Source organism: Octodon degus, unplaced genomic scaffold (genome assembly GCF_000260255.1).
Source record: "Octodon degus isolate 3935 unplaced genomic scaffold, OctDeg1.0 scaffold00154, whole genome shotgun sequence".
Classification (NCBI taxonomy): Eukaryota; Metazoa; Chordata; class Mammalia; order Rodentia; family Octodontidae; genus Octodon; species Octodon degus.
In genome coordinates, this window is record NW_004524730.1 from 1,170,512 (window position 1) to 1,183,504 (window position 12,993).

The 12,993-nt window shown below is 39.2% G+C and overlaps 1 protein-coding gene across 2 annotated transcripts in view; it reads right to left on the reverse strand.

Moving 5' to 3' along the window:
- The window catches only part of Lrrc6 (leucine rich repeat containing 6), a 128,938-nt gene that overhangs the window by 59,635 nt on the left and 56,310 nt on the right, over window positions 1-12,993 (reverse strand). For both annotated transcript variants that reach the window (XM_023702602.1, XM_023702601.1), the window contains 2 exons: window positions 11,706-11,775; window positions 10,914-11,009 (listed from right to left, as the gene is read on the reverse strand). In XM_023702602.1, the coding sequence (XP_023558370.1) occupies window positions 10,914-11,009; window positions 11,706-11,775 (166 nt within the window). The remainder of the gene's footprint in view (window positions 1-10,913; window positions 11,010-11,705; window positions 11,776-12,993) is intronic.

Consider the following 12,993-nt stretch of genomic DNA (forward strand, 5'->3'; position numbering starts at 1 on the left):
TATATATTAAGACAAGGTCTCCCCGTGCAGTTTTAGGCTAGGCTTGAGCTCACTATGTAGCCCAGGCTGGCCTCCAACTCATGGTTATTTTACTGCCTCAGCCAACTAAGTGAGTGCTGGGATTACAGGCATTTATCACCATGCCTGGCTTAAAACTATAATCTTAACTGAAATAATCAGACACACAAGTTTGAATGTTGCATTGTTACTCGTGTGTAAGAAACCTAAACAATGCATGAGGAGAGAAATAAACAACAGATGTTAGGATGTACAAAGAGGATTTCATAGGAAGGAAAACAACAGAAGGGGAAAGAAGGAAGGAAAGACAGGGATTTATGGGGGAAAAAGAAATGTAAATAGAACATTTCCAAATGGGGAAGGAAAGAAGGGCTGGAGGGAGAGGAAGCAAAAGGGACAAAATCAAAGAATTAAGGCTGATTCCATCTTACCCCAGAAAGAACGGCTATAATAAAGAAGTCAACCAATAAGAAATGCTTCCGGGGCTGTGGGGGAAAAAGAACCCTTCTCCACTGTTGGTGGGAATGTAGACTGGTACAACCACTATAGAAACCAATGTGGAAATGCCCCAAAAACCAGGATTAGAGATTCCCCATTCAACCCAGCTATTCCACTCCTGGTGAGTTTTCCAGAAGGACTGAAAGCATCATGCCACAGTGATATATGTGTACCTATATTTATAGCAGCGCAATTTATCATAGCATAATCTTGGAAACAACCCAAATGTTCACCATCTGAGGAATGGATAAAAAAGATGAGGTATTTTTATACAGTGGAATATTACTCAAGCTACAAAAAAAGATAAACTTGAGACTTATATAGGTAAAGGGATGCAACTTGAGACCATACTCATAAGTGAAATAAATCACACTCACATGTGTAAACACTGCATTGTCTCCCTAGCATAAGAACCCAAAAGAGTAAATAAGATCTAAAAGGTATAACAGATACTGTGAAAGGGAAACAAATTGTTCCACAGGAAGGAACAACTGGGATGGGGGAAAGGAGAAAAGAAAGAAGGAAGAGAAAAAGAAATACTTATGTCTACACACAGGATACCTTGGAAAATTGCACTACAGGTTTCTGCTGGTCTATTGAAAGGAGAAGTTAATGCTTAAATATTTTTTCTCAGTTTTAATTATTTATAATTTTTGACCATTCTTATGGGCTTATATCTGGTAATCTGAACAACTAATTTGAAGACAACGATATGCAATATAACAATCATTGTTGAATTCCTATCATTTTGTTTAGTGGAATTCTATATTGCTTCTAATGTATTTTTACTATTTTTGTATTCTCTTGAAAAAAATATATTGTGGAATATTACTCAAAATATTCAACCCAGCTGGAAACTGAATCAAATTACCCCATAAATGCATATGTTATGTATATGTACAAATCCACCATGATGAATGTGATCATTATGCACAGCAAACATGTACTAATAAAAATACATAAAAATAAATATAAAATAAAATGAAGTATACTTCAAGAAAATAAAGCCACATGGACAAGGGCTGTAGAAGGGGAGACTATGGATTATTGTAGAATTCTCTCCTTACTGTGAGAACCTGAAAGAGAAAACAAAATCCAAAGGATATAACAGATACTGGGAAAAGGAAATGAACCCGGTCAACAGGAAGGAATTACTGAGTTGAAGAGAAGGGCAGGACAGGGAGTGGGGGGAAAGAGATGTATCTATGTATGTAAGCAGGATGGTTTGGACAACTGTACTGCAGATTTTTGCTGGTCTATAGAAAGGAGCAGTTAATGTTTAATTTGTTTCATCTCATCTTTCAATTTTTTTAACTTTTTTTCTTGCGAATTTCTTATACATTTCTTTTTTTCTTTCATCTTCCAATTTTGGCTGCATATATCTGGTAATATGAACAACTAATCTGGAGACAGCACTATACAGTACAACAAATAGTGTCAAATTCATATTATTTTGTTTATTGAAATTCTGCATCATTTGTAGTTTTTCTGTTTTAATACTGTTTTGTCTTTTCTTTAAAAATAAAAATTAAAAAAGGAGAGCTGCTAAAATGTCCAACTGATGAAGAGGATGGATGAGCACAGGACGTGGTACACGGCATGACTAGAGGCCTCAAGCACACGCAGCAGCGCGCTATGGTCGGTGGGGTGGACTTAGCAACTATGCAGGAAGCGCAACAGCACATAAAGTTGACTGTTACAAGAGCTGCTAGAAAGCAGAAAGGAGAGCAGTACAGGGGATGTTCCTACATTGTTATTTTTGATTTCAGAAGAAAGATATTTCAGCATGTTCTTTAATATAAAGTCCAGAGAGGCAAAATTCAATGACTCAGTACAGAGAGAAGAGAACAGCCAAAGGAAAGAGTTTCACTTTTCAAGGCAAGTGGAAACAGAACTTAATACACATTTATGGGGCAATTTGATTCACTTTCCGTCCAATACAGTTCGTGACCAGCATGTGGAAAGAATTAAGTTCGTGAACCAAGGCAGCCCACTGCATTTTCCCTTTCATAAGATGGCGACGTCCTTCTTCCCAGCTAATTACCCTGCAAGAACACCCAAAGGAATCACAATTCATGGCGTGCTCCTATAACTTGGCAATTAAGAATCTAGAAGCAAGCTTCACTGATGTCAGTGACCAAGCCTCCCTGGGAATGCAAATTTTCCATTAAATCTTGGTAAGTTGGACTGCGGTGAGATCATATGCCAAATATTCCCAGGCTGCTGAGGCCACGTCCTGAGAAATAGGCTCAAGGGCAAACATATACTTTTAGAAAATGTGAAAGAAAATAATCTCACTCAAAATAGGAATTCAAATCATGTCCATATCTATAAATAACCTTAGAGAATATGCAACAACTATAGGGAGAAAAACAGTTAAAAACACCTTCTGAGGGCCCTAAGAGTGGTCATGGAGAAACATTACGGGAATCCAGTTGTGATGAGGGCCACATAGCCACTCCGTCGTAGTCCAACATGCAAATTCAGTGCAATCACAATTACTTTGATGCAAATGTGGTCCATCTCACAGAAACCCACATGGAAGATTGGGCTCCAACATACAGGTAGTGAAAGGCATTGGGGTCTCTGAGGGACAAGGAGCAGGCCAGGTGACAGGGCCATGATGATCCTGCCAAGAAAGCAACAAGGCTTGTGGAAGGGGGATGAGCTTCCTGGAGGAGCTTGCTGTGAAAGAGCCAGCATGACTTCTGCGTTTTGCCTCCGACTTCCTCTCTTTGGCCCCATCATATAATTCCATCTATGACATACTATGAAGTCTTACCAGATGCCAGTGCCACTCTGCTTGCATTTTTCAGCTGCCAGAATTGTGATCCAAAGAACCCTCTCTTTATTTCTTACCTAGCATCAGGTGTGCGGCTATAGCAGCAGAAAATGCACAAGCATAACTGTTATAAAACAATATTAACTAATAGAAACAAACATTAATTATCTTACAATATTAATTCCTAATATTCTATAATAATTAAAAGTAAATATTGATGTGTGCATTATACACCAGGCACTGTTCTAGGTACTCATTAATTTATATACTTCTCAAAACAATCTTTTGAGGCCTGAGTAATTATTATGAATATTATTTTATGGCTGAAGAATCAGAACACAGAAAAATTAATATTTTTCCAAGGTCACACAGCTGCCTGGGGAAAGTATTAAAAATTTAATATAGCTTCTCTGGCTCAGGAGCCCATTCATTTCTTCATTGCTTTCCACTGTCTCCAAATCTGTAGCAACATAAACTGCAATGCCCTGTTTTGGAGGCAGAGTTTCATACACTTATTTTTAAAATTAATCTGGAACAATACACATGGAAAAAATAATCAGAAAGTCTTGGAAGTGTTTGGTAACTATGAAAGACTCATGCTTTAAGTGTTAAAGTGTAGCTGATGTGTTCACTCATTTAGAGCAAAAATTGATTGAACATTTTCTCTTTTCCAGGCTTTGTTATATACGCCAAGGCAAAAACTGTTCTCCTGAAATCTCAGCTCTTCTTGGAGAAGATAAAGACCCTTCTGTCCACACATTTTATGAAGAAAGACATAAGAGGAAAGGGGGTGAAGAATGCTGAGTTGTAGGTGAGGATGCTTTTTAAACACAAGTCACAAAAGGTCTTGATAATAAAAAAGCGACCGAGCAGAACCCTAAAGTAGACAAGAGAACACATTATGGGAGCACCTAGGGGTAGAGGGGCACCAGAACTTGGCAGTGATCGGGATTGTGATGTTTGTGCATAAGATGGGTCCACAGCATATCCCAATCCTCCCTCGACCAGGCTAGCACCTGGAATTGCAACGCTAGCCTGAGCAGAGCCTTCTGGAATAAGCAGCTGAGCGGGCGATGCGTGGGTATCAATAACGGGACATCTGCCCTTGACCTGTGCAAGGAACAAACTCCTGCTAGTGAAGCTCGCCTGCTGGTCAGCACCTACTCTGTATAGATCCAGCCTTGTGAAGGGGTAAGAATAGCCCCAAATATCAATATGACATTGATAGACTTAAGAAATGCTGAATGAAGAATCTAATAAGAAATAGCGCATGATTTTGTGGGTTCAATGACAAGTTTTGTGCCCTTGGAAAATGGAAACAAAGTTTATGATTGAATTTCCACAAATAAATGTGACGCAGTTATCACAGGCACACTCAGAGCTGCCCTTCACAGTATTCTTTACAAACATTGTCAGTAAGAGGAAATCATTAAACATCCAATCTCACATTATTTTAATGGACGTAGACCATCCAAATGCCATATCAGAAATGACTAAGGACTGTCTTATATACTTCTGGAACTACTTTCACTAAATAATCATACTATTTTATAGCTGAATTAAAATTACACCTCAGTGTCTATTTGAATCCTTGTTTTAGGGTAAGTTATATATTTTTCTTTATTACTGAAACCTTCCCAAGTCAGGAATTTCTGTTATGTGAAGCCTAAGTTATATTCATTATACAATTTTCCTTGGGAAAAAAATAATTTTCTTGTGCATATTTAAGGTACATAGCATGAAGTTATGAGATACAAGTAGATAATAAAATGGTTACTATCACTAAATAAACTGGCATATCCATTTCATCACATACTTACCTCTTTTGTTTGTTGTTTTTATGGAAAAAATAGGGGAACTTACTCATGAACCCCAAATGCAATACAAATTTATCACTAGTCCTCATGTTGTATCAGTACCCTGATACTTGTATCCTCAACTATAGCTATTTTCTCAGTCTCCACCCTTAGTAATCATTGTTTCATTGTCTGCCTTTGCATATTTGGTTTTACACATAAAGGTTTCATATATAAGTAAGGTCATGCAATACTTTTCTTTCTGTGCCTGGCTTATTTTAGGAAGCAAGTTCATTAATGCTGTAGTAAATGGCAAGTTCTCATAAGCATGTATGTATGAATAGGTGGATAAAAGGATGGATACACAGACAGAAAGATTTATAGGTAGATACAAAGGGGTTTTTGTCAACTCATTTATCAATAAACATGTAGGTTGATTCTTAGAATATGCTTTAAAATCTGAAGGATTTGCCTGTATAATTAAATGCAGACTGGACTCACGCAATTCTACAATAAATTTGTAAGTCTAGACATTCAGAATAGCTCAGTATTCTCAGTACTTTCACTGTCTCAATCCATAGGAATATTATAAGATACTAACTTTCAGTAATATAGATTTAAATAAGAATAAAGAGTTTTAATTTTTAAAATTTTCAATTATTTCAAGAAAAGTCTTTTGTTGAGCTCCCCATTCATACTAATAACTACTCATGAATGAAAAACAACCAGTTTTAGGCAGGAAGTTACTCCCCGAGGTATTTTTACTAACTTTTCAAAGGACTAATGAAGGAAGCTGACTAAATTATACATCAATGCTACTTTACCATAATAGTCTAAAATCTTAATAAATACATACCTCAAAGGAAAAATGTTATTTATAGCCCATCATTGAGGAAAGAATTGAACAATTCTTGATCCTTCTTTATAAATTATTTCTCCTTTAGGCCAAGTACAAACTTAAAATTTAGACAGCCACAAAAGTCAAAAGGAGGGCTGGCGAGATAGCTTGGTGGTCTAAGTGCCTGCCTGGCAAGCACAAGGACCTAGGTTCAATCCCCAGTACCACATGCCATGCTCGATCCAAAACTGTGGGCATGCCACACCATCCACCCAAAACTGGTTATGGTGGCACACACCTATTATCCCAGTGTTGAGGAAGCTGAGACAGGAGAATCACTCCGAGTCAAAACTGTGTGGCTAGACTCTGCATCAAATAAATAAATATATTTCTTAAAAAGCCAGAAGAAAAAATAGAAACAGAATGTTGTATTCATTTAAAAGGTACATTAACATGGCAGCAGAGATCTTTTCCATCAATTCTGTGACACCCTGTAAAAAGCATACGAATTGTCTCTTGATTTCTCCACAGGAAATAGCAAGGGTGCATTTAATCTTTGCCTTTTGAATTAGAAGTTTGCAGACAAACATAAGGTTGTTTATCACAGTGCCACACAAATAACTATTATCAAGATCCTGAGAAAATGAAATCATCTCTTAGATTTCTCTTTGATATTCCTATTTGATATTCTCTTTGCTATCTCTGATATTACTATAGAAGTATTCCCTTAAGTGTACTAAGGACAATATGATGCTTATAGTTCTATTTATTTTATTGTTTCATAACAAATTATACTTGCTACCTTTGCTTTAGCATAAAAAATGCATAATTGATAATCTACAATCAATCTGCTAGAAAATTGGCTATAGGAAAATAAGGATTATGAAATCACCACAGAAACCTCACTGGTTAATCAAGCTTATGTTCTTCAGAGCAGGCACTCCTACGCCATTCTCATTCCCTTTCTTGCTGATAGAACCTTCTTCCAACTGGTTTCTCTACCCTTCTCCTTTGAAATTTGACTTGACCTGGGTGGGCAAAGGTGACCTGACCCTAGCTCCAGGGAAGAAGTCAAGCTCATAGAAACAAGTTCAAGTAATCCCATCTCTTTGTCTCTTTGGCTAGAGATTGGTTTTGCCACCCAGGGTGAAGCAAGCCTGGAGTGGAGGGGCTCTTTAGTTGACTGACCGAGGCAGTGTAGAGGGAGAGAGACCCTCTCCCTCAGGCTATGTCATGTAAGAAGAGATCAAGAAAAGATATTGGCTGATTCCCTGCCAGTTCTCCTCTCATGGGAAAAATTTCTCTGAGAACAAGTTTCAGAGTGACTACAATCCTTTGTGCTAGTTCTTTATAGTCAGTCACTTTTGTTTGGGGTTCTGCAGCTTACAGCAGATGACACTGAAGTGATTCGTAGAGCCTATAATGAGGAACTTAGATACTTCATAGAGACAAATGAAAATGTTTAATATCTTTAAGTTCTTTCAGGGTGGTTATCTATATGTGGTGAGTCTACCTGGCTGCCCCACAACTTCTGTCTTAAATAGTGTAATCTGAGATCAAAGTTAAAAATTCCAAAAGTCAGCAGAGACAGCCCTATCAGTCCTTGGAAGTTAAAAACACTACAATTTTTAACCCCCCAGGGAAGGGCAACCTATATCTTCATCTTCAATTTTCCACTCAATATCCAATGAATCATTTTTCCTATTTCTATAATATTTCTTCTAACTATATCAACTACAGCCTCAAAAACTATTGCTTGAATTTTCATGGCCCTCTTGCCACTTGCCTATTAATCTATTCATAATTACAGCAAAACTTCCCGAAGCCACTGCCTGAAATTCTGGTCTCCATGTCCCTATTGCCCATTCTCCTATTCATCCTTTACACAAGTTTTCAACTTCTCTGCCCCACTGAAATGACTTTTATCAAGGTGATAGACGGCCTGGCTTTTGTCAAATCCAATGACCACTTCTATGCTCCCTCAGAAGCAATCTCCTACTTTTTCTTAAAATGGCTTAACCTCCAGGGCAATGCCATGCCCTTCTGTCCATCTTCCTAACCCATGGAGTTTTGATTCATAATTTTGCATCTCGTTCCTTGTTTTCCCAACTCCAAACTCAAGGAGAGCCTTTATTATTTCACTGTGGGCCCTCTTCTCTCTTCCACCTCAGATTTCCTCAATGTGAGCATTTTAGTCTCACATTTATGACTATCATCTCTAAGTTCATCATTTCCAGTTTCATATCTGACCCACTCCACTGAAATCATGACTTACATATGAGACATCATCTAGCTGCTTCAAGGCAGCTATAGTTTATGGTGCCCACATAAATCCAGAATTTTGCTTCCCCAAATTCCTCCGTACTCCTCCCCACCTCAGAGAACAGCACCAGTATACCCCTATTGCAAAGTCCTCCTTGACTTATCGGCATTGTGTTGGCCCTGTCATCACAATTCATGAAATAAATTTGTCATCAATTCACCAAATGCCTGTCATTGCCCATCCTCAGTCACCTAGACTATCTCACTGCAAGCCTTTTTACTGCTTGTGCAGCTTCTGTTCTTCTATTCTTTTCATCCTTAGATTGTGTATGTGTGTGCATGTCGTGAGCGTGCATGCATACTCTGTGTGTGTGTGTGTGTGTGTGTGTGTGTGTGTGTGTGTGTGTGATTGGGGATTGAAGCTAGGGCCCTTTCTCTTGCATGACACTGAGCTATATTCCCAGCAACTCTGCCTACTTTTTGAGATAGGGTTTCACTAAATTGGTCAGGCTGGATTGAAACTTTTAACCCTTATTAACTCAAGCTCCCAGATTATGGGATTGCAAATAGGCACCAACACACTTGTCTACCATCCTTCAATTCTTAACCCAAATAGAAGGCAGAATGATCTATAATATAATATAAATCTGATCACTTTATTCCTTGTTCCATGTCACTTGGAATAGTAGTCCTGTTCTTTGTTACTGCCTACAAGGCTAGGCACAAGGTAGCTGGGGTGTCTATTTCTGGCTTCTCACTTTACTGTCCTCTTCACGTATTCCATTGCAGACATTGTAGCATTTTTTCTGTATTTCTAGACCACCAGTCTTGCTCCTGCCACAGTCTCCTTATACTTTTCATTCTTTCTGATTAGCATAACACCCCTTTCCTCGCTTGGACCTTGATATCATTAAGGTCTCAGATTAAACATGGTCATTCACAAAGATCTTCCCTGACCTTCACTGACTCCAAATTGGCAGGGCATAGTCGCACGCCCTCAGTCATTCCCTTCTGATCAGCCTTATCTTCATCATAGGGCTATTTCTAGTGGGAATAACTGTTTAATTGTCTGTGGTCTATCTATCCCATCTACTCGCAGAAATCTTGTTTCATTCAGCATTAAGAGCAGGACATGCCTTCCCATATGCACACACTAAATATGAAAGCATGAAAGTATAGCTCATACTTTTATCAGCATTGGCCTTGACTTATCCAATATCTCCCTTCCCAGTTTCACAACCACATTCTCAAAACTAAACTGCATCTAGAGTGCTACTTCTATCTAAGGTCACCCATGAATGTCCTTCTGTGTACCTGTCTTAGCCACTTTTCTCTCAGCTGAGACAGAATTTGATACCCACAGGTTGAAGGTGAAGATTGTTTTGGCTCATGATTCTTGAGGATTCAGTCCATAACTAGATGGCTCCAAGACAGGAAGGGCACAGTGGGAGGGCCTGGCAGAGACCAGCTGCCCAAGTCATGGCAGCCAGGAAGCAGACAGAGAAGGGAGGAGCCAGGAAGGCAAACACATCCTTCCAGATCACGCCCCCAATGATCGCCTCTAACCAGGCCCCACTTCCTCATAGCTCACTGCACCCTGGATTCTTCTGTTGATGAATCCATGGATGTGGACAGCGCCTCATGATCCAATCAGCTCCTGAAGTCCCACTTCTGAGCACATGAGAATTTAGGGGCCTTTCTAGATCTAAAGGATCACAGACTTTCTAATTTTCCCTTTCTTCTTCCTTTCTCATGCTGCCTATGCTCTGGCCACACACTGCCTCACACTTCCTGTCTCCTTGCTCCATGGCCCTCTTTCTCTCCATGTATCAGACTTGGCTCAGTATTCAAAGTCGTGTCTTGTAGTTCTGCCTTACCAAGTCAGAATTAGCAGTGCCTCTTCTTCTAGTACATGGCACCACTATTGTGTTTCTCAGACTGCAAAGAAATTGTTTATAATTGATTGTAGTAGACTTAGTGAAGACCTGATATTTCTTATTCATCTTAGGCCAGCAACTGGCATTCAATAAATATTTGTTCAACTGAAACAAATTCAGTTGATCTTATGTCATATAAAAAAAAATTCACACACATTAACAACATCCCAAGGAAAGAAGAGTTTTTGTTAATATGATATCTAGTCCATGTCATAAAAACATTAAAATAATACTAGCTATCTCACTAATTATGCTAACTAGACTACAAATTTTGTATTCATTCTCTCTCTTTCTCTCTGAAAAGTGATGACAGAGGCCTAAAGCCTAGAAACTTTAATAACTTACCAGCAGTCACAAAGCTAGTGAGCTCAATATTTGGAAATCAAGGACAACCTTTCTAGAGATCCACAGCCTACCTGCTGCATCTCCTCTCACAGCTACTTGTACAGAAACACTGATCATCATGGGGTAGAAGTGCTCATAAGGACCTGTTCCACTTAGAAGAACCATGAATTCATTCTTCCCAGCAACCACCCAGGCTCTGCAGGACACAGAAAGGAGCAGACCAGAGCTACTGTAAAGTATGGAAGAGGAGCTGCCTCTGGTTGTAGTCACCACAGTCTTAGCAGGCCTTGTCCTCCTGCCTAAGCTGAGCTAAGTCTATTTTTTGTTTCCCTCAGCTGAAAGAACCTTGATCAGAAATTGCCATTAGCTTTGACAGGTCAACTTTCTTCAGGGACCAGTGTCCGGGACTTGAGGTCAATGCAGATGCTGTCACCTACCTTGGGCATGCAGACCACCAAATGTCCTGTCGTCTGCGATCTCTTAGCAGAGCTGCTGTCAGGCCTGACTTCTGCAGGAAGCACAAGCTGAAAGGGCTGAAAAGGAGTAAAAGCTATTGGCAGAAAAGCTATGCTGCAAGGCAGTCACCTCCAGAGATCTCTCCATCACAAATTCAAGACGTACTATTCAGTTAAGTTATGGACTTACACTTATGAGGAAAAATAATAAATAATATATAATCTATCTTTTAAATGCATAAACCATTTGACCTAATTTAACATACAATCTAAAGAACAGACACTAATCACAAATACTGAAATAGTAATAAGACTGTTTATAGCTAAAAAATAACTCATAAATAAGACATAACATTTCCACTTTGATGTCTTTAAGCTAACACATATGAATGTTCACAATCAGCAAAAACTACTATTTAAAAATAACAAGATTCCAGTTGCCATGAATAGTCAATGACAATTTAGAATGAGTATACTATTTACATACAGTCTACCACATATATGATCATGCTACAGCCTTTAAAAAAGTATAACACAACAGACATGTGTGTTATACTATAAAGCATTAATTTTCTCAAGCAACATAATCATCTGTTGATTCCCTCCCAATCTGTATACCATTCTGATGGCATAAAGCCATCTACCTAGAAAGCAGCACTCTGATTGGGTTTTCTCTTTTCTATTCTACTAACAGTTTCTAAAATGGCTAAGACAATGCAGCTTAGTCCAAGCTTTGGCTTTAGGAACTGCTGTATTCTACAAGGTTATACGCACCTTTCCTTTCACCATTACTCGTACATACATGGGCTGCACATCAACTTCAATTAAAGAGGTATCCATATACCTTCAAAATTAAACATACCAAATCTTACAGTTTTCACAAATACCAAGTTCAAAATTTGCAGATACAAATTCACATTTCCAGAACCATTTAAAATGAAGAACATTCAAAATTTTCATGCTAAGCAGGTTTTTTTTAGATTAGTCTTACATTAATCCCTAGTCCAGAGGAAATTCAATATATCAGCAGTTACAGTTTTAGACCTATGAGTACACTTGGCATTGATTGCCCCTAGCCCAAAAATATCTAAGGTCTGAAACGCCAGAGGTTTGCAAAAAACAGCTTGCTGTGTTCTTTCATGAATATTTTATTTTAAGCCCCTACAACGTGAATAGCCTGAAATGCTGAGTCTACTGCACTTGGGGCCCGTAGCCACCAGCTCCTGCTCCTCAGATGCGCTTGGAGCCCGGCAGCTGTTCTGCAGCTGTGCTGGGACCATCGCTCATGGGAGAAGAGCTCAGTTCTCGCCCCCTTGAAGTCATGTCCTGCTGAGTAAGCAGAGCCTTCTTTTGATGTCAGTCACCCCAAGATCAGGTTCTCCTTGTCTTGTGAGTAAAAGACACCCTTAGATTTCACATTATTCTTTAAAATAAATTGACTTCTATCTATCATAAAATACTGACTCTGAATATTATGCAAAGCATCCATGAAAAGAAAAATCACCAACATTAAAGTGGGGAAGGGAAAGGGTCACAGGTCTAGGCTTTGCATCCCACAGGCTCCTGAGGAATCCACTCCACATTTCCATCCTTCAACTTAACCCTTTGGAGTCTCAGTTTCCTCACCAGCACAGTGAGCCTCTTCCTGTGCCCACTGCCTAAGGTCACCACAGGAGCACACACCCACTGCCTCATACATGGCGTTGAAAAACTAGTGTTATGATATTTCATAAGTATTATAATAAAAATAAATACAAATGTTCTTGCCACAGCGTGTGTAAGGAGTTACCACTTTAGTAGACTACATGTGCTTCCCCTTGCTTAGGTTCTATTAATGTGCTCCTTGATCCTCCTGCAAAGATTTTCTTTGTCTACAACCATCTTTTACCCGCTTGGTATAGAGCAAGCTGCTCCTCCTGCTTCTGTCTGTGTTGCTCATGGCACCAAATTTTCCTGACCATTCCGCAGCACCGACCCCCAACCTCCACCGCTAGGGGCACAAGCTATCATTCTGCACCCCCAACCTCCACCGCTAGGGGCACAAGCTATCATTCTGCACCCC